We start from the raw sequence: 21,298 nt of genomic DNA on the forward strand, positions 1-21,298 counted from the left end.
TAACTATTTCTTTAACTTTAAACTGAATTTAATTCCATAAATCAAACAAAAGACGTTCAACTTTAAAATAAATTTAATTCAATAAATCAAACTGACAATCATTGCATAATTTCACACCTTCCAAAACAATTCAAATCAAGAAAATATGCCATTGAAATAATGAATTTTAATAACTTTCTCACTGTTCCCATAACAAAAAATTATGGTATCCTATATGTAATAAGTACGTACTTTACTATGTTATTAATTCGGGGATTGGAGTGCATGTGTTTAAAAATTGATGGCGCAACTGTATTGGAAAAATAATAAAATTAACTGACAATTTCATCCTCTTGTAATGTTTGAATGTAACATTAGATACAATTTGAGACAAATTAAATTCATAGGAAAATTCTTTAAAAAATGTATCTTCCGACTATTTTTAAATTGTGAATTAGAATTTGATAAAAATTTATAATTTTTTTTGCCAATTTACCTTATAAAATAAAATAATACTAGTACTATATAGACCTCTTTCCAATTATAAAACCTTAAATTCCAATCAATCAAACAAATCCATTTCTTACGATTTTTCATTTTCTATCAACAGACAACTAAGAAGATGAAGTAGAATTAGAGAGATAAGATGACGAACCTCGGGGAAATTGGCGCTTTTAGCCCAAACGACACCGTCGTGGTTTAAGATAGCTGCTGAAGTCATTTTTCTCCCATCCGATTCAATCATTAAGAATTCGTCTACATATCTCTGCCACATTTTCTGCTTTGAAAACAACCTAAATCAACACAAAAAATTTGGGTTTTTACTTAGATATTAATTCTCAATAAGCTTGCGATTTTCCTTTGAATTTATTTAAATATTTATTTGCGAGTATATATACGTAAGATAATTGCGAAAAATAAAAAAAATTATGATTTTATAATTCAATTTCAAAAATTATTTTACTGATCATATTTTATTTCAAAAGTATGAATTTATTGACAATTTTATAAATCACTACAAAAAATGCGCTATTTACCGACGGAATTACCGACATACACAAATCCGTCTGTGATTACCGCCGGAATACCGAGGGAACAGTTCCGTCGGTAATTTTCTCACTTTTTTTAGTGGCATTTTATTGTACACGGAATTGTTTTTCTCTATTTGTTAATGTAAAGCTATCACCGACCGAATTGATCTGTCGGTAATCTTAAGAATTAATTTAAATATTCCAATACACAATAAGAGAATTAAATAATCTTAAGAATTAAATTAAATTTCCAAAACACAACCGTTTGCTGAAGTCATTCATTCTTCTGCGCCGAGCTACACCAGTGCCGTCGCCGAGCTGCAGCCTACGCCGTCGCCGAGCTACAGCCTGCGCCGTCGACGAGCTACAGCCATCGCCGTCGCTGACCTACAGCCACCGCCGTCTCCTCCCCTCAAATCGGCGGCATTCTGTTTTCTCGACTCCACCCTTGTCCACAGCTCTAACCTCCAATTTTTGAAGAATTAAGGTGAGAATCCCCTTTTCACCTATCCATTACACCATTTTTTGAAGAATTAAGGTGACAGCGAATTCAAATATTGCAAGTGTAGGTTGGATTTGGGGGAATTGGTTGAGTTTTTCTTAAATTGGATTTGCTAGGGTTCATTTGAGCGCTCTCTTCCACCACTCTTTTACTTCACATTTTCACAGAGGTATTACTCTTCATTCTTCTCCTTTTACATGTTATGTTATAATAAGGGTTTTTTCTACTTAATATTATCAATATATGTAGGAAGTTTTTGTAATGTGTTAGCAGAATTAATTGTGAGTGGGTATATATGCCATCACTGGTCTTCTAATTGTGAGGTGATATGTAATGTGTTAGCAGAAAATTTGCTCTATTAGAAATTTGCTTTACGTTTAGCTGATCTGTTTTGAGGAAACTCGAGTCTCTTTGAGGGAACTCGAGTCTGTTTCGATACCATTGTTGCTGTTTAGATACCATTGCTGCTAGGATCAAGTGCTTCTTCTACCTTCATTTGTTTAGACTTATATGATTTATATCTCCATTTGCTTATTTTAGTCCGATGGTATATTGGAACAGAATGTAAAATTGTTTTGCATAGTCTGAGATTTCCTAATATATGGCAATGGACATAGATGCTTTCTTCTACTTGCACTTTTATGAATCCAAGAGCTATGCACGAATCACGATTCAATGGCCATTAAGGTTGCCTAGGATGGGATATCTGCAGTGAGACTGTTACATGTGATAGAGTTTTGGAATGTACTACTTAGACTAAAGTTTCTTTGTCCATGGCTGGTCTTGATGTTGGCCATTGTGTTATAGTTATAGGACCAAATATTTTGCCATCACATGAGTCAGTATTACCTTCTTATTGGATTTAGGCAGGAATATGTTAAGTGTATCAGCTGTGATCACTGCCTTGTACCAGTAATTCTAGTTGTGATTTTATTTTCTTTTCTATACAGAAATGTTAATTAAAACACATCAGATCTTCATGCTGTAAAATGCTGAGAAATTGATCTATAAAGTGTTCCTTGTCCTGTGTTGCATCATTGGATTAGTTAGTCATTCATCTTGTAACATCATTTTTTAAACAAGGAAATGTGAATCTTTGGGACTATCCCGTTATTTTTTCTTGATCCAATGCTTGCTTATGGTTAATGACAACTTATGTGAATCCAAGTTAATTTATCAATATAATGTTTCTATTTTTCAGTTTTGTTGTTACCTCTTCTATTTTTGCTTCTGAAATTGTTCATTCTGTTTGTTCTCTTCTTTCTCAATCATCTTTAATCTGCATCTATGTACTTGAAACCAACAAATATCCATGATTTTACAAACACCAAAATGACCATTACCATTTAAATATCCATTTAGCTTTACGATCTCCTCAGCTGTACTTGCCATGCTGGAGCATTCCACCTGAAACTGCACATACGCAAATATATTATATTAAAACTAACAGTTTTATTCTAATGCCTTTCACAGGGTTCTTTTCATTTTCCTTTCTTTTGGAACGAAGATGGACTACAATACAAATTTTATTAAATATTTTGCATGAACAGTTTCAGATTTAGTTAAATCTTTGCAAAACAATTTTATCAGTTTATGATATTCAAGTACTCTTGAAGCAATTCCAATATAGTTTCAGTTTATGTCATACGCATTGATATGTACTGATTCTTTTTTCCCTCTTGTTGATTCATGCAGATGTTAATGCTTTGGTCTAACTAATTTTTCACAGGTGATCTCTTTCATGGTGATGAGGTATTCTAAAAGGTTCTCACAAGCTTGTGGACAAAATCCTTTACAGCTATGGCACCTAAATCTTTTATTTTTATCAGTTTTATCTGTTAAGAGTACTGAAATGAAAAACCACAGGTCTTTAGGTCATATAAAGAGAGGAGAAAATGCAAGAACTACATACATACAATAATAAAACCCGGTGGTAATTTGCAGACATAATTATGACAACGATGAGTTATGTAGCTTTCATTAGTCATTTCGTTAATGTGAGGATAACAGCTAATTCATTCTGCTTTCTTTTCTGATCGATTTTTTTATAACAGCACCATGTTTGTGAATTTCATTCATCCTAGATGGAATTAAGTCAGTATACGTGCAACAAATCAATGTTATTTCACAAACTAAGTATAAATAGGGCATGTGTACTGATTAATCACCATTTTTTTGCAGTTGTCTCTTATTCAACGAGCGGAGCTAGGAGATTTATAGCTTGGAGTTGAAGAGAAGAATTTAGCTCCAAGGGTAAGCCGCTTTCCGTTTATTTCCGTTTATCAATTATTCAAGTAATATGTTTTTTGAGGTGTAGTTCAATGTTTTAAGTTATGTGTATAATTTTTTATTATCTAGGCGAAGGTGCAAGCGATTGCAGCAACAAAGGGCGAAAATCCAAATTTGAGTGACATCTTCATCAATGATGTTTGTGGAGGAAAGCTCGACAAGAAGAAGAGGATGTTCGGGATAGGAAACTTGGCATCTAACCTTGTGTTCTACACCTCGACAGAGTCCGCAAGAGCACAAACCTTGCGAGATGAATTGCGTGATGAATTAAGGGCTGAATTAAGGGCTGAATTAAGAGGAGAAATAAGGGAGGAAATTAGGGAGGAAATAAGGGGGGAATTTCGACAAGATTTAGATGCGCAAAGTGTCAAAATTTCAGCAATGGAGGAGAAGATGAACCGGATCTTGATGTCTCAACAATCCAATTTCTCACGACTCATTGATGATGATGCTTCACAGACCTGATACATATTGATGGAGGAGAAGATGAATCGGATCATGATAGTCCCAACAATTCCAAATTTGATATAAACTTCCTATTTTGTGTTTTTTTATTCGTACTTTGGTTATGTTTAACTAATATACCTTTTATCTATCATATCTTCATTATTGGATTATTTTGGCTATTATAGGTGATTTGACTGTATAAATGAAAATAGGTGTCTCACACTCTCACTGTAAATTATAGAATCAATTTGTAAAAAATACTTATTAATTACCGACGGAAATGATTTAATTACCGACGGAAATAGTGGAATCTAGTTACCGACGGAATTGGTATAATTACCGACGGAAATTAGTGTGAACAAGAAATCGGCATTTACCGACGGTTTCGCATTACCGGCGACAGAAATCGGTCGGAGAATCCGTCGAAAATATTACCGACGGATTTTATCTTTCGGTAACTATTACCGACGAGCAATTTACGTACGGGAAATTTTGGTCGGAATTTCCGTCGGTAAGCACATTACCGACGGAATTTGGGGAATTACCGACGGAATATTCCGTCGGTAAACAGCGCATTTTTTGTAGTGAATTATTTCGTAAATCAAATACATAAAAAGTAAGTATTTTGTAGATCATATTATATCAACCAAATTATAAAGTAAAAAACTAGATTACTAGATTATTTCATAGATTAAATTATGTAGATTAGTTCGTAGATCAAATTATATAGATTCTTTCCTAGATCAAATTATGGAAGTGATCTAAAATATGTGTTCTATAAGACAATTGCGAAAAATAAAAAAAAAATATGATTTTATAATTCAATTCCAAAAATTATTTAACTGATCATATTTTATTTCATAGATCGAATATAAATTATTTCGTAAATCAAATATCAAAAAGTAAGTATGTTGTAGATCATATTATATCGACCAAATTATAAAGTAAAAAAACAATATAGAACTCTTACTAGATTATTTCATAGATCAAATTATGTAAATTAGTTCGTTGATCAAATTATAGATTTTTGAAAGAACATTTTTTTATGCTCCGCGAACTTTGTCAACTATCATTTTAGGTTTTTTTTAGGTCTGTCAACTACAAGTTAATATCAATCGAAATACTTTTTCACTATTCCCAAGTTTTTGGAATTGGAAATACCATCAACTTTGTCAAAAAATTGGTATTTATTGCAACCTTTAAAGGTTTTAAAAAATCTGGTATTTATTGCAACCTTTGAACAAAAGGAATGTATTCGTATCAAAAAGTTAAGTATAAGTAAAACTCAAAACACTTGCAGTCCATTGGATCTTGTGATTTAAAGGTCAGATTAATGCCACGTGTCATCTAATAATGTAGCTCAGATAATAATTTAGCATTTTAGTCTAATAATGTAAATTTTTAGTCTAATAGTAATATAAATATTTAGTCTAATAATGTACATTTCCAGTGTAATAATATACCTCGACTAATAATATAGATTTTTAGTATAATAATGTAGCTTATCACAACCATCCAATCTAAGGATCCAAAGACTGTGATTTGTGCTGTGTTTTACATTAAGATACCGCAAGGACCCTAACACACCCTGGAACAAAATCATGATCTTTAGGTTTTATGCGAGTTTCCCAACGTGAGTATTTCTGGCCATGGTAGAAATCTATGTGACACTATAGATGTGACATGGATTTAAATGTGGCATACACTTGGAACAAAAAATTTACAAGTTTCACAAACATTTAACCAAGCACTTTGTTTACATCCCTCAAATAAAAAAAATTTCAATTCTCGTTTCACAGCAACCAAGCTACAAAATATTGTGTAACTATTGTGTAACTTATTTGATCCTTAATTCACTTATTTTACAAAATTATACTCCTAAGACTTTTTTAAAAAAAAATATTGTGTAACTATTTTGATCCTTAATTCACTATGTTTAATGGTTACTTTGTTAAGTTTGGAGTCAATACATCATTCTCTCATCGCATAAGACTAATAACTATACATCCTCTACGAGTACTATTTTGGACCAAAACGACATACTACATCGTTTTGGTCCAACAAATGTCCGGTGTGAACATAGATAATTCGATGTGCCCGATTCAATTTTGGTGGAAATAGACAAGCCGGGTCAGGTTTGAAAATTTGCAGTACCCTTTAGGCAAATGATTTTATATACTAAGTTTAAAAATTGCAATAAATACAAAATTTTGTTCAAAATTCCATAATATTTTGACCAATACCCCTAATCTAATCAGGGTAACAATTTTTTATTTTTTTTTTATATACACATGTGTTAGAGTTAACTGCGATATTTTGACTGAAAATATCAATAATATAAAAGAATTGAAATGCTTAAGCACCTTTTTTCCTGCTCTTATTACAGATCCTTGTTCTTCTTGTACGTATATGAATATGCTTAGTGCCACAAATTTGTAGGCCTGTATGAGCAAGTTTTTCTGGTTCTTTTCTTCAATTTTAAACTAAATTTAATTCCATAAATAAATAAAAAATCGTTGCATGATTCAATTTTAAACTGAATATATTTTGATCAATAAATAAAAAATCGTTGCGTGATTCAACTTTGAACTAGATTTAATTCCATAAATCAAACAAACAATCAATGCATAATTCCACACCTTCCAAAGTAATTCAAAAATCAAGTCATAATATTATCATAGTATGACACAATAAAATAGGGATATTGATCCTTAAAATTTCCCATAAACTTTAAATTTACTTTTAAGAGTGAACTAAATAAACAGTACTTGATCTTTCACTTTCGCACATAAATGGTACCTGATTTTTATTTTCATCCCAACCTGACCTGATCTGTCTATTTCAGGTGAAATTAAAATCAACGTGGCATGCCGCATTATCTATGTGGGCATGTCTGACTTTTCACTGATCCAAGTCATCAATTTAAAATATACTTTTTAAAACTTTTAATTTTATAATTTTCATTTTAATAGATAACTTTCTCTCTTTGCTCCTGACCCCTCTTCACTGGGACCCATAGGAGTAGCTAGCTCATGAGGACATGGGGCAAATTGCCCTCCGGCCTCCAATTATATATTTCAATCACATTAATTGTTCCTCTCAAATACATAAATTAATTTTTTCACTATATTTTAATTTTGTCCCTCCTCCAATAAAATGTTGGCTACGCCTCATACCGACGCTAGCTCAGTTGCTAAACAACTCCTCTATTTCAATAAACAAAAAAACACCAATTTTCTGACAACAATTAGTCCAAAACTAACCGAAATTTTGATTTATTTACTAAATGTTCTGTTTTAGGAATTTTTTCCAAGCACAAGAGTGCATTCCTAGAACTCATGAACAAAAAATATAAAGGTCGTATCGTGTCGAAGTCTCTATTTTTATTTTGAGGTTCAAAACACTAAAAAATCCAAGTCATATAAATTACCACCGTTTTAAAAGATTGTGATATCTAAGAACGATTTTAAAATTCAGGACAAATAGCATAATATATATGTTCAGAGTTAATCTTTTCAGAGACTAACATCCCAATATAAAAAATGAGTAATAATTTGCTATCGAAAAAAAAGACACTTCAATAAAATAAACTAAAATGTAGTAGTATCGATTACTTTGGTTAAGTTTCTTCCTCGTACATACAGTAATATAGTACTCTTTAAATTTATCATTGTTTGTCACACGCCAATAAAACAAAGAGCATTTATTTTGAGCATTTATTTTGAAATTAGTAGTTTTGTTCAATGATATAAAAGGCGACATTCTTAACTATTCTATTGCACTGTTCCAGCGTCATCGGCTCGTCGTATATCCCGACCAGCAATGTTTGATTCGTCTTCTTCACCACGATTCCGCCGGTGCCCTAAGAAATAGAATAATACTTTGGAGAAACTAAAACTTCAAGAAAATCATATTACAAAAAATAAAAATTGATCGGAATGTTTTTTTTTGTTTTTTGTTTTTTTTTAACAACTGTGCGGTGGAGGGTTCGTGGGTCCCTCATCCCTCCATATCATCAATGGTCTCCTTACAAAAGTCATGCCCAAAAGTGACATGTACAACCATTCAAAGAGTAAGTCAATGTCCAATCCACACACATGGGACGGACACTAATCTACTCTCTACCTATGCAAACAAACGGGGTCAGTCAAACAAACCAAGACTAGACAATCATTTCCATCATCCGAACTGAAAATTCGGCATTCCCATTTGATCCATCCGAACCATTGCTTTAGTCCTTGCCGACGCCGTGTTGTGGTTAAAATCATAACGATGGAAACTTATACTCCATCTGTTGTTTTTAGTTGAGTCATTTTTCTATTTCGAAAAATTTCTTTATAGTTGAGTCATTTATTTAAGGTATGATTAACTCACTTCTTTTTTTCCTTCTTCATTCTCTCTCTCCTTTTTTTGTTACTTTATCTACTAACTTTATTGAACATAATTTTTTAACCTCCGTATAAAAAAGAAGTGTGTCAACTATGAAGGAGAGTATTACATGTATTTTATATCTATAAGAAATGCGATTATATTTGATGGAAAATTGCGGTAATATAAAAAAAATAGTTATATTACCTTTCCTCCGTTTATTACATCTTCTTGTTCTACTTGTATAACTTTATACTTAGTGCCACCAATGTATAGGTCTCTTCGAACAAGTTTTTCTGGTTTCTCGAACGCTTTCATGATTTCAACTATTTCTTTAACTTTAAACTGAATTAGTTAATTCCATAAATCAAACATAAGATCATGGCATGATTCAACTTTAAAATAAGTTTGATTCAATCAATCAAACAGACAATCTTTGCTTAATTTCACACCTTCCAAAGTAATTCAAATCAAGAAAATATGCCATTTAAATAACCTGAAAAATCATGAAATTTTGTAAAATTATAGTCTCTCAAAATTTTCAAATTTCGGCTGTAAAAATAGTGAATATTAATAACTTTCTCAGTATTTTAAATTGATGACATAGTTGAATTATTTGTTAAGTGTATTAAAAAAATGATAAAATTAACTGACAATTTCATCTCCTAGAATCTTCGAATGCAGCATTAGATACAATGCGCCAAATATAATCCATAGGAAAAAAAAAATTATCTTCCAACTACTTTTAAAATGTGAATTAGAACTTGATCAAAATTTATAATTATTTTTTTTTGACAATTTACCTTATAAAATAAAATAATACTAATATATGTAACTATACACGCCTCTTTCCAATAAAATATTAAATGCCAATCAATCCAACAATCCATTTGTTACGATTCTTCATTTTCAATCAACAGAAAACTAAGAAGATAAAATAGAATTAGAGAGATAAGATGACGAACCTTAGGGAAATTGGCGCTTTTAGCCCAAACGGCACCGTCGTGGCCTATGATAGCTGCTGAAGTCATTTTTCTATCATGGAATTCATTCATTAAGTAAACGTCTACATAGTCCTGCCATGTCATTTTCTGCTTCGAAAACAACCTAAATCAATGCAAAAAAATTAGACTTTTACTTAGATATTTTCAACAAGCTTGTTATTTTCCTTCGAATTTATTCAAATATTTGTATGGAGTATAAGAAACTCACGTGGAGTTTAAGGTAATTCATGTTCGCTAATGAAAGTGATCTAAAATATGTGTTCTGTAATACAATTGGGAAAAAAAAAATGATTTTATAATTCAATTTTAAAAATTATTTATTTGACCATAATTTAATTCAAAAGTATGAATTTAATGACAATTATATTAATTTATTTCGTAAATCAAATAATAAAAAGTAAGTATGTTGTAGATCATATCATATCAACCAAATTATAAACTAAAAAAACCATATAGAACTCTTAATAGATTATTTCATAGGTTAAATTATGTAGATTAGTCCGTGGATCAAATTATAAATTTAGTAGTACATTTTTTAGTGGTAACATTTTTTATGGTCCGCAAACTTTGTCAAACTATATTTTAGGTTTGTGAATTTTAAAAATATCATTTGAGGTGTGTCAAACGAGTTAATATCAATTGAAGTATTTTTTTTAACTGCACCCAAGTTTTTTAAATTGGAATTACCTCAACTTTGTCAAAAAAATTGGTATTTATTGCAACCTTTAAAAGTTGTCAAAAATCTGGTATTTATTGTAACCTTTGAACAAAATCATGATCATTAGGTTTTATGCGAATTTCCCAGCGTCAACAAAAAATCTACAAGTCTCACAAACATTTAATTAAACACTTTGTTTGCATCCCTCAAATACAAATTTTTTTCAATTCTCGTTTTCACAGCAACCAAGCTACAAAACCCGAGTGGATGGCATCCATGGAGCTATATATCGAAAATCCTTTGGCATCTATTTCAACATAAACTTAAAATGTAATGATATAATACTATGTTATTCTCTCATTAAGGATTGATGGTTATTGATGGAGTCCTTCAATTCTGCCTTCACTTACTATCTCTTGCTAAAAAATTCTTCTAAATTTCCAAAAATATAAGTCTTTTTTTTTAATATTGTGTAACTATTTATGATCCTTAATTCACTTATCTTACTTCGCTATGTTTAACGGTTACTTTGTTATGTTTGAAGTCAATACATAACTCTCTCATCGCATATGACTAATATCTCTATGCATTCACTATCGGGGTATTTGGTTTGTAAGATTGTATTCCAAATTAAATTTGTAGTGTGTTCGGTTCAAAAAATTCAATCTCACAATTCAAATAATCATTGAATAATTAGCCATATATAACTAACACTACGTATGAGTATTATTTTGGACCAAAACGACGTACATGTATATAATTCAATGTGCCCGATTCAATTTTATAGACTAAAGTTTAAAAATTGCAATAAATACCAAATTTTGTTCAAAATTCTAGTACTTTGGGCAATACCCCTAATCTAATCAGGGTAACAAATTTTTGTTGTTGTTGTTGATTATATACACATGTATTAGAGTTAACTACGATATTTTGACTGAAAATATCAATAATATAAAAGAATTGAAATACTTAGAGTACCTTTTCTCCTCTTATTACAGATCCTTGTTCTTGTACGTATATGAATATGCTTCGTGCCACCAATGTAAGGCCTGTATAAGCAAGTTTTTCTGGTTCTTTTCTTCAATTTTAAACTAAATTTAATTCCATAAATTAATAAAAAAATTGTTGCATGATTCAATTTTAAACTGAATACATTTTGATAAACAAATAAGAAATCGTTGCGTGATTCAACTTTAAACTAGATTTAATTCCATAAATCAAACAAACAATCGATGCATATATCCACACCTTCCGAAGTAATTCAGAAATCAATTCATAATATTATCACATTATAACACATAAAATAGGGATATTGATCCTTAAAGTTTCCATAAAGTTTAAATTTAGTTTTAAATATCATCAACTTTACTAGTTGTACGAATCACCCAACCCGACCTGACCTGTCTATTTCAGGCGAAATTAACTAACATGACATGTCGTATTATCTATGTGGGCAAGTCATTAATTTAAAATTTATACTCCCTCCGTTCTATTAAATATGCAACATTTGCTTTTCGGCACGAGATTTTATATAGTGTTGTTTTGTGAGAAAGTAAAGTAAGAGAAAATAAAAAGTAGAGAGATTATTGTTTTCATTTTTGAAAAACGTTTTATTTTTAATGGAACAGACCAATAAGGAAAACGTTTCATTTCAAATGGAACAGAGGAAATATTTTTTAAAAATTTTAATGTTATAATTTTCATTTTAATAGATACTAACTTTCTCTCTTTGCTCCCAACCCCTCTTCACTGGGACCCATAGGAGTAGCTAGCTCATGAGGACATGGGGCAAATTGCCCTCCTCCCTCCAAATTATATATTTCAATCAAACTTATTGTCCCTCTCAAGTACATAAATTTTTTCTCAATATTATATTTTTGTCTCTCCTCCAATAAAATGTTGGCTACGCCCCATACCGACGCTAGCTCAGTTGCTTTTGTTCTTATAAAAACACAACAATATTACTAAAACTACATAAAGCTAGTCCGCCTGCATTCATTCGAATAGCGTTGAATTAAGCGAGTCGTTGGTTGAGTTCTACTCCCCATATTCTTCACTCGGATTCCATTTTTCGTCCTCATCTTATCTCATCTTCCGGTTTCGCACTTGACGTTGACTATTCATATTCACTACGACTGTAAGAGAGAAATTAAAGATGTTATTTTTTAAATGTGGAAAATGAAAAAATAAAATCAGACCATATAGCTCAAATATATCATACATTGTGTATTTTTTTTTAATATGTATTCTCCGCTAAAACTACAAGATTAGAAGTCATAAAAAATAGAGGGCATTTTTTATGGTCAGTGAAATTTGTCAAACTATGATCATTTTAGGTTCGTGAACTTTGAAAATATCATTTAATATCCGTCAACTACGAATTACTATTATAAATTGAAGTACTTTTTTACTATTTCTAAGTTTTTACGGAAGAAAATACCCTCGATGCTTTGAAGGGTATATATTTTTGTCCTAAACTTAGCACATGCTCATATCTTTTATAAATATATTTACTACTATATACTTTTTACTAAATTTCTAAATTTAATATGACCTTCAATATTATCTAATTTTGTGATAGGCAAGAAACGTTCATTCTTCAACTTTTTATAATTAAAGAATTTAAAATATTTTTGAGATATCGATACTCGTAAAAACTAATGTCACAGTCAATAGACACTAGTGATACTTGAATATTAATATATTGTTTTATTATTAAAAAACTATATTAAAAATTTTATTTAATTTTTAGTTACAATTAATAATTGATGGAATTTCCCTTAAGGCATTGAGGGTATTTTCGTCTGGAAAACTTGGGAATAGTAAAAAAGTACCGATTGATATTAACTTGTAGTTGACAGACTTCAAATGATATTTTCAAAGTTCACGGACCTAAAATATAGTTTGACAAAGTTCGCGTACCATAAAAAATGTTCCCTCTAAAAAATCTACGATGAAATTTATAATATGATCTAGGAAAGAATTTATATAATTTGATCTACGAACTAATCTACATAACTTAATCTATGAAATAAGAGTTCTATATATATAATTTGGTCGATATAATATGATCTACAAAATATTTACTTTTTATTATTTGATTTAATTTATATAATTGTCATTAAATTCATACTTTTGAAATAAGTTATGATCACTTAAATAATTTTTGAAATTTAAATATAAGTTCATATACTCCATATATTTTATTTATCCCAATTGTCTTACGTAACACATATTTCTAAGATCTGTTTGTTTTTCATAGAAAATAATATTTTAGAGATTATAATGTTATCGCAATATGATTATAGCGAACATGAATTATCTTAAATTCGGCGTGAGTTTCTTATATATACTCGCATGATATTTAAATAAATTCAAAGGAAAATCGCAAGCTTATTGAGAATTAGTAATATCTAAGTAAAAATCCAAATTTTTTGTGTTGATTTAGGTTGTTTACGAAGCAGGAAATGACGTGGCAGAGATATATAGACGAATTAATGATTGAATCGGATGGGAAAAAAATGGCTTCAGCAGGTATCATCGGCCACGAAGGTGTCCTTTGGGCTCACAGCGCCAATTTCCCAATTAAGGTTCGTCATTTTATCTCTCTAATTCTGTTTCATCTTCTCAGTTTTCTGTTGATACTTGATAGGAAATGAAAAATCATAAGAAATGGATTTGTTTGAATAATTGGCATTAAAGGTTTTATTGTAAAGAGGTCTATATAGTACTAGTATTATTTTATTATATAAGGTAAATTGGTAAAAAAATTATAAATTTTGATCAAATTCTAATTCACAATTTAAAAATAATTGGAAGATACATTTTTAAAGAATTTTCCTATGAATTTAATTTGTCTCGAATTGTATCCAATGGTACATGCAAAGATTCTAAGAGGATGTAATTGTCAGTTAATTTTATCATTTGTTCTCAATACAGTTAACAAATACTTCCTCCGTCCCAATATATATGAAACGTTTGTTTTTCGGCACAGGATTTTATGTAGTGTTGTTTTGTGAGTTAAAGAAGAGAGAGCAAAGTAAGAGAGAGAGAAAAGTAGTGATATAGTTATTTATATTTTAAGAAACATTTCATTTTTAATGGGACAACCCAAAAAAGAAAATGTTTTATTTCTAGTGGGACAGAAGGAGTACTATTTCAACTGCATCATCAATTTTGAAACACATGCACTCCAATCCCCGAATTAATAACATATAGTATAGTATTACATATAGGATACCGTATTTTTTTTGTTATGGGAACACTGAGAAAGTTATTAAAATTCACTATCTTTACGGCTGAAATTTGAAAATCCTAGGATAGACTATAATTTTAATAAATTTCCTAATTTTTCAGGTTATTTAAATGGCATATTTTCTTGATTTGAATTACTTTGGAAGGTGTGAAATTATACGATGATTGTCTGTTTGATTTATTGAATTAAATTTATTTTAAAGTTGAAGGTCTTTTGTTTGATTTATGGAATTAAATTCAGTTTAAATCTAAAGAAATAGTTGAAATCATGGAAGCATTTGAGTCACCAAGAAAACTTGTTCGAAAAGGCCTACACATTGGTGGCACCAAGTATGAAGTTACAAACGTGGAAGAAGAACATGTAATAAACGGTAATAAGGTAATACTATTATTATCGCAATTTTCCATCAAATACAATCGCATCTCTCATTCCTTCATAGTTGAGACACTTCTTTTTTGCACAGAAGTTAATAAAGGCTTATTCAATAAAGTTAGATAAAGTAACAAAAAAAAAGGTAGAGAGAATGAGAGAGAAAGAAAAAGTGAGTTAATCATTCCTTATATAGAAATGACTTGACTATAAAGAAACTTCCGAAAATAGAAAATTGACTCAACAAAAAAGGAATGGATGGAGTTTAATTTTCCATCGTTATGATTTAGCCATATTGTCCATTCGGCATTCCGATCAATTTTTATTTTTGTAATAGGAGCATGGTTTTCTTTTAAGTTTTGTTTTCTCCAAAGTATCTTTCTATTTGTTAGGGCACCGGTGGAATCGTGGTGAAGAAGACGAGTATGACACTGCTGGTCGGGATATACAACGAGCCGATGACGCCAACGTGCAATGCGAGAGTTAAGAGGGTCGCCTCTCTCCTCAATGAACAAGGCTACTAATTTCTAAAAAACGCTCATTTTTCAACAAACTACATTATTTCTCTTTGTTTTATTGGTGTGTGACAAACAATGATAAATTTATGGAGTATATTATTGTATTTTCGAGGAAGAAACTTAACCACAGTGATCGATACTATACATTTTAGTTTATTTTATTGAAGTGTCTTATTTTTCGATAGCAAATTATTACTCATTTTTTATATTGGGATGTTAGTCTCTGAAATGATTAACTTTGAACATATAAATTATGCTATTTGTCATGAATTTTAAAATCGTTCTTAAATATACAATCTTTTAAAAACGGTGGTAATTTCCGTGGCAGGTCAATTTCTATAAAAAAAAATGACGCGTCTTATTTAATCTTGGCAATACATTTCCAACGATATGACTTGGATTTTTAATTTTTTAGTGTTTTGAACCTCAAAATAAAAATAGAGACTTTAACACAATACGACCTTTATATTTTTGTTCATGAGTTCTAGAAATGCACTCTAGTGCTTGGAAAAATTTACAATTCTCACCAACATTTAATCAAAAACTTTGTTTGCAACCCTCAGATACAAATATTTTCAATTCTCGTTTTCACAGCAACCAATTAAGCTACAAAACCAGAGTGGCTGGCATCTATTTCAACATAAACTTAAAATGTAATGATATGGAATACTGTGTTATTCTCTCATTAAGGATTGATGCCTTTTTTTTTTTTTAATAGAACTATAAATCGTTCTTTCATTAAGGATTGATGATTCTACATTCACTTACTATCTCTTGCTAAAAGATTTCTTCTATATTTACAAAAATCAAGTCTTCTTTTTTTTAAATATTGTGTAACTTCTTTGATCGTTAATTCAATTATCCTACATAGCTATGTTTAATGGTTACTTTGTTTTGTTTTGAGTCAATACATCACTCTGTCATCACAAAAGATGTATTGATACTACTAATATAGTAATATGCATTCTTTACGAGTGTGGAGTATTTTGGACCAAAACTATGTAGTTTTGGTCCAACAAATGTCCGGTGTGCACGTAGATAATTCGATGTGCCCATCAGATTCAATTTTTATGAAAATAAACAAGTCGGGTCAGGTTTGGAAATTCGCACAACCCTTTAAGTTAATGATTTTATAGACTAAGTTTAAAAATTGCAATAAATACCAAATTTTGTTCAAAATTCTAGTACTCCATATTTTGGCCAATACCCCTAATCTAATCAGGGTAACAAATTTTTATTTTTTGTGTGTGTTGATTATATATACATGCATGTATTTTATATCTATAAGTTAACTATGATATTTTGACTTAAAATAGCAATAATATTAAAGAATTGAAATACTTAAGAGTACCATTTTTCCTCTTATTACAGATCCTTGTTCTTCTTGTATATGAATATGCTTAGTGCGAGCAAGTTTTCTTGGTTCTTTTATTCAATTTTAAACTGAATTTAATTCCATAAATAAATAAAAAACTTTGCATGATTCAATTTTAAACTGTATATTTTCATTAAAAAGAAAATCGTTGCGTGATTCAACTTTAAACTAAATTTAATTCCATAAGTCAAACAAAAATCGATGCACAATTCCATTATTATAGCCACGTTTTCAGTCCTTTTCATTTATAAATCTAATATTCACCATACGTTCCTTCTTTTGTTATTTCATTTTATATCCGATGGCGAATATTATACTGGCAAAGTCCAGAGATATGTGGTGAATAGTTTCATTATTATAAAAGGTAGGTAATCAAGGAAAGATTCAATCCTAAGCTGAATGAAGACGACAGACGGTTACCTGCTGCGCCGAGGACTACTGCGCCGCTTATGAGGGTGTAAATCTGGAAATATCCGAAACCAACCCTAATACGAATGAAGACAACGGTGACCAATTCCCAATTCATCTCCGCGTTTGAAGTGGAGACAATTACTTCCCCGACAGCGACCACGACGAAGAAGAGCAGCTTGAATTCGATGAAAATTACTTCACTAGGCAAACGCGTTGAAGAATTGGTCACCGTTGTCTTCTTTCATTTTAGGGTTTGTTTCGGATATTGCCAGATTCACACCCTGCGCAGTAGTCCTCGGCTCAGCAGGTATCGATCGTCGTCGTCTTCATTGGGCTTTAATGCTCCATGGAGTAGTTTTGTAATCGAGAGAGATAGACTAGGGGTTCATATTTGTGTATTTTCATTGTATTGTATCATATGGGGGCATGTTAGGGTGCCACCACCTCTTAAAATAACATCATACCACCATTCCTAGCCAATCATTTACACACGTGGATGAATAATAAGCTGCCACGTGGTAAAAAAAAAAAAAACTTAAAAAAGACGGCCAACAATATGTTGTACACTATACAGCAACTTTTCTTGGACAGCAATATTCAACACGCTAGACAGCAATCTATAGCGTATTGAATATTGCTGGGTAGCGCTTATAATATTGTTGTATAAGTGGCGTTACAGTGTCACTTTAAGAGAGGTTGTCATTTTAACGCAAACCGTATCATATGTTTATAGCCTCTTATTTATACTCGGAAAGCTTATAAAACTATTTTCATTTACAATATCAATCTAATTTTAAAAAATTCCTTTCCTTTTTTTGCTGTGATTTGTTTCTCAAATTTAACAGATTCTTTGACTAAAAAATCGCTGCCAATATTACAATGATTAACAAATCATAAATTTTACTAGCTTGAATATCTTTATTATTAATTTAGAGAAAAAACGGAGATGATAATGTATTTAATAGGTTAATTAAGATAAATTAATTATATATAGGCGATATTATCACATATACATAATTAATTTACCGAAATATCAAAATATTGGTCTTATTATATCGAAATAATACCGAAAATATCGAATTTTTTGTATGCCGTGATTTTTCGGTACAGTATGATACCTTACTGAAATATTTCGGGAAGGTAACAGTATGAATTTACATATACCACGGTACACCGCTGCATACCGAAATTTAATATATGGCGTAAATTAAGGTATACACCGTCAAATATAAATATAAATATAATTATATAAAAAATATATTTTGTATTTTTAAAATTATAAAATCTATTGTGAAATATAAATATAATTATGAATAAAATATATTTTAATATAAATAATATTCTCAAAACTCAAAGATATTAACTCTTCGAATTATTGACTTGAAATACTGCAGTAGTTCTCTGGAGAAAAAATATCAGAGGAACGGGAGAGCCTTGGATATGATGACTATCAACTTGAATTAAATCCTTCAGAGGTGAGAGAGATGAAAAACATATGAATTAAATCTTTAAGAACAACAACACCTAATAAGTTTTTGTAAAAACCTAATCTTGAATTAATGTTGTTCTTAAACAAGCGATATGACACGATGAATGATTTTGCATTTATACATCAATATAGATTATATAGTACATATAGGTTTTGTGATATTGTCATATAGACTAATAATTTTGAATCAACAAAAAGAGATAAAAGGGAAAAAACTAGCATAACAAATTATCAACTTAACTGACCAAGAACTTAACACAATCGCATTATCAAAATAATATTCAAATTACTTGTAACACACCATTCAAATATATTCGAATCACAACCCTTTTCAAATATATATATATATAATAATGTCGAAGCAATAAATCAAAGATCAGCATAACAAATTACCAACTTAACTGACGAAAAAACTTGACATGTTCGCATCATCAAATAATATTCATTTACTTGTAACACACTATTAAAACTAAAAAAAATAATGTAGTACTATGTTGAAATGATAGTTATTATAGTATAACTTAGAGGCCTTGAAGGTTGAGTATATTTGCGGCATTCTGAACCACCTCATTGCAGTATTCAAGCGGCAACCGCTGGTCGTGTATCCCGACCACCAACGTCGTATTCGTCTTCCACACCACGATTCCGGTTCGTCCGTCGTCCTAACGATTAGAAAATCAATTTAGAGAAAATTAAACTTAATCAAATTGTACTATAAAAATAAAAATTGATCAGAATGTTGAATGGACAACATGGCTAAATTGTAACGATGATGTTTACTGTTAGATTTATTTTCAATTTTCTAGTTTTCGTTTTATTTCTTTTTGAGTTTTAGGATTTTTTTAAACTTAAATAGCGGATGCCTTTGTTTTTTATTTTTTTTTCAAGGAATTAGAGTTTCTTTAGTAACATCCCAATTGTTTTTTACACGTTTGGGTCATATCAACTTTGTGTTCATCTATTTTGATTGAAATAGCGATAATATAAAAATAATAATATTACCTCTATTCCTTTTATTACATTTCCATCTTCTTGTGTAACATTATACTTAGTGCCACCAAGGCTTAGGCCTCCTCTTTGAGCAAGTTTTCCTGGTTCCGCAAACGCTTGTTTGATTTTATCTATTTCTTGAACTTTAAGCTGAATTTAATTCCAAAAATCTCAAAAAACAGTTGCATAATTCAACTTTAAACTGAATTTAATTCTATAAATCAAACATTGCACAATGCCACACCTTCCAAAGTAATTCAAATCAAGATATAATATGAATTCAGATCTCTATAAAATTCTCCTAGTCAGATCAATTCAGAATTCATTTTTTTTTCATAGTTACTCATTAACTAATTAGTAATTTATTTATATTATTTTTCTAACATTAGTAAAAAAAATTCATATTTTGTGTACATGATTTTTTTTTGTTTCTTTTATATTTTCTATAATCATTTCGACATAATTTATATTTGCCCATTCTCAAATGATTCTCTATTTATCCAGTTTTTCGCCAATTCACCTGATAAAATAATATAGTACTCCAATATAGACCTCTTTCCATAAAACCTTAATTCCCACAAAAGCAAAATGTCTTTCAATCCAATTGTCATAATTTTCATTTACTATCAACAGAACACTAAAAGCATGTTTGGCAGAGTAGATAACCATAGACAAATCGGCACTTTTAGCAAGAACGGCGCGGTCGTGGCTGATGATTGCTGCTGAAGCCAGTCCAACACCGTCGTAATTAAACATCAAGTAATTGTGCAGATAATCCTGCCATTCCTGCGCATTCATTTTTCTCAATTAGCTTGTGATTTTCCTTCAGGTTTATTTCAATATTTATATGCGATTTTAGGAACAGCTGCTGGTGCCTGTTCATATGTAAAATCTAGTAAGAATCATATTTTTGAAATATTACAATCTCTAAAAATATTGTTTTTGTAACAAACAAAGAGACATTACAAATATTCCCACAACATTTCTAAAATTAAAGTGGTGTCTAAGATTTTGACCATTATGAGACAACTAAAAATACTAAAAAGTTGTACTAATTTTTATATTTTAATTTTTAAATATTATTTGATTGATCACAACTCAATGAAATATTATGATTTTAAATGACAATTATATAGATTATTTTGTAAATCAATTAATAAAGAGTATTTCGGATATCAAGTTATACAGGCTATATTATAAAGCAAACACTATATATAACTATTGCTAGATTATTTCGTAGATCATAGTTTGTTCGTAGATCAAATTATATACTCCCTCCGTCCTAGAATATTATGAACTATTTTCTTTTTAGTCCGTTCCTGAAAATATACATTTACAATTTTAGAAAATCATTTTTTACTAATGAGGTGGTACTCATTCTCCATTAACAATATTTTAAAAAAAATTATAAAGTAAAATATACTGTATCACTTTTGGCTAAGTTCCTCCTCGAACACATCAGTTAATTGAGTAATAATTTGAATGCGTGAACATGGGCATGTTAGGGTGCCACCACCCCTTAAAATAACACTATACCACCATTACTAGCCAATCATTTGTACACGTGGACGAATAATAAGCTGTCACGTGGCAAAAAAGAAAAAAAAAATCTG

General features: G+C 30.3%; 2 protein-coding genes and 1 long non-coding RNA gene across 7 annotated transcripts; 1 reads left to right on the forward strand and 2 right to left on the reverse strand.

The window, feature by feature from the left end:
• The first annotated feature begins 998 nt into the window (after positions 1 to 998).
• LOC125212558 (uncharacterized) lies at positions 999 to 3,768 on the forward strand. Of its 5 annotated transcripts, none has more exons than XR_016136547.1 (5): positions 999 to 1,086; positions 1,316 to 1,497; positions 1,580 to 1,681; positions 3,208 to 3,276; positions 3,694 to 3,768. It is a non-coding gene; the product is annotated as an uncharacterized LOC125212558 (long non-coding RNA). The 5 variants fall into 5 exon arrangements; XR_016136546.1 differs by having other exon boundaries at positions 3,208 to 3,264; XR_016136549.1 differs by having other exon boundaries at positions 3,242 to 3,276.
• Positions 3,769 to 7,975: 4,207 nt separating this feature from the next.
• LOC125214805 (profilin-like) lies at positions 7,976 to 9,704 on the reverse strand. The gene is made up of 3 exons (XM_048115968.1): positions 9,582 to 9,704; positions 8,824 to 8,961; positions 7,976 to 8,110 (listed from the first exon to the last, which is right to left on the reverse strand). The coding sequence occupies exons 1-3, from the start codon at positions 9,702 to 9,704 to the stop codon at positions 7,976 to 7,978; spliced, it is 396 nt and encodes a 131-aa protein (XP_047971925.1).
• Positions 9,705 to 19,216: 9,512 nt separating this feature from the next.
• Positions 19,217 to 20,483, reverse strand: LOC125214807 (profilin-like). Its single transcript, XM_048115971.1, has 3 exons — positions 20,238 to 20,483; positions 19,698 to 19,835; positions 19,217 to 19,357 (listed from the first exon to the last, which is right to left on the reverse strand). The coding sequence occupies exons 1-3, from the start codon at positions 20,481 to 20,483 to the stop codon at positions 19,217 to 19,219; spliced, it is 525 nt and encodes a 174-aa protein (XP_047971928.1).
• Between the last annotated feature and the right edge of the window lie 815 nt (positions 20,484 to 21,298).

The sequence above is a fragment of the Salvia hispanica genome, chromosome 3 (genome assembly GCF_029641045.1).
Source record: "Salvia hispanica isolate PSC_SH4W2 chromosome 3, Shi_PSC_v1, whole genome shotgun sequence".
Lineage (NCBI taxonomy): Eukaryota > Viridiplantae > Streptophyta > Magnoliopsida > Lamiales > Lamiaceae > Salvia > Salvia hispanica.

Coding starts and splice junctions, on each gene's coding strand:
- LOC125214807 (XM_048115971.1), bottom strand. CDS start 20,483: ATGAATGCGCAGGAATGGCAGGATTATCTGCACAATTACTTGATGTTT. Junction 19,836..20,237: donor TTAAGGTTTTATGGAAAGAG/GTCTATATTGGA, acceptor AATTAAATTCAG/CTTAAAGTTCAAGAAATAGA. Junction 19,358..19,697: donor ATGTAATAAAAGGAATAGAG/GTAATATTATTA, acceptor TCTAATCGTTAG/GACGACGGACGAACCGGAAT.
- LOC125214805 (XM_048115968.1), bottom strand. CDS start 9,704: ATGACATGGCAGGACTATGTAGACGTTTACTTAATGAATGAATTCCAT. Junction 8,962..9,581: donor AAAGCGCCAATTTCCCTAAG/GTTCGTCATCTT, acceptor TAACTAATTCAG/TTTAAAGTTAAAGAAATAGT. Junction 8,111..8,823: donor ATGTAATAAACGGAGGAAAG/GTAATATAACTA, acceptor TCTATTTCTTAG/GGCACCGGCGGAATCGTGGT.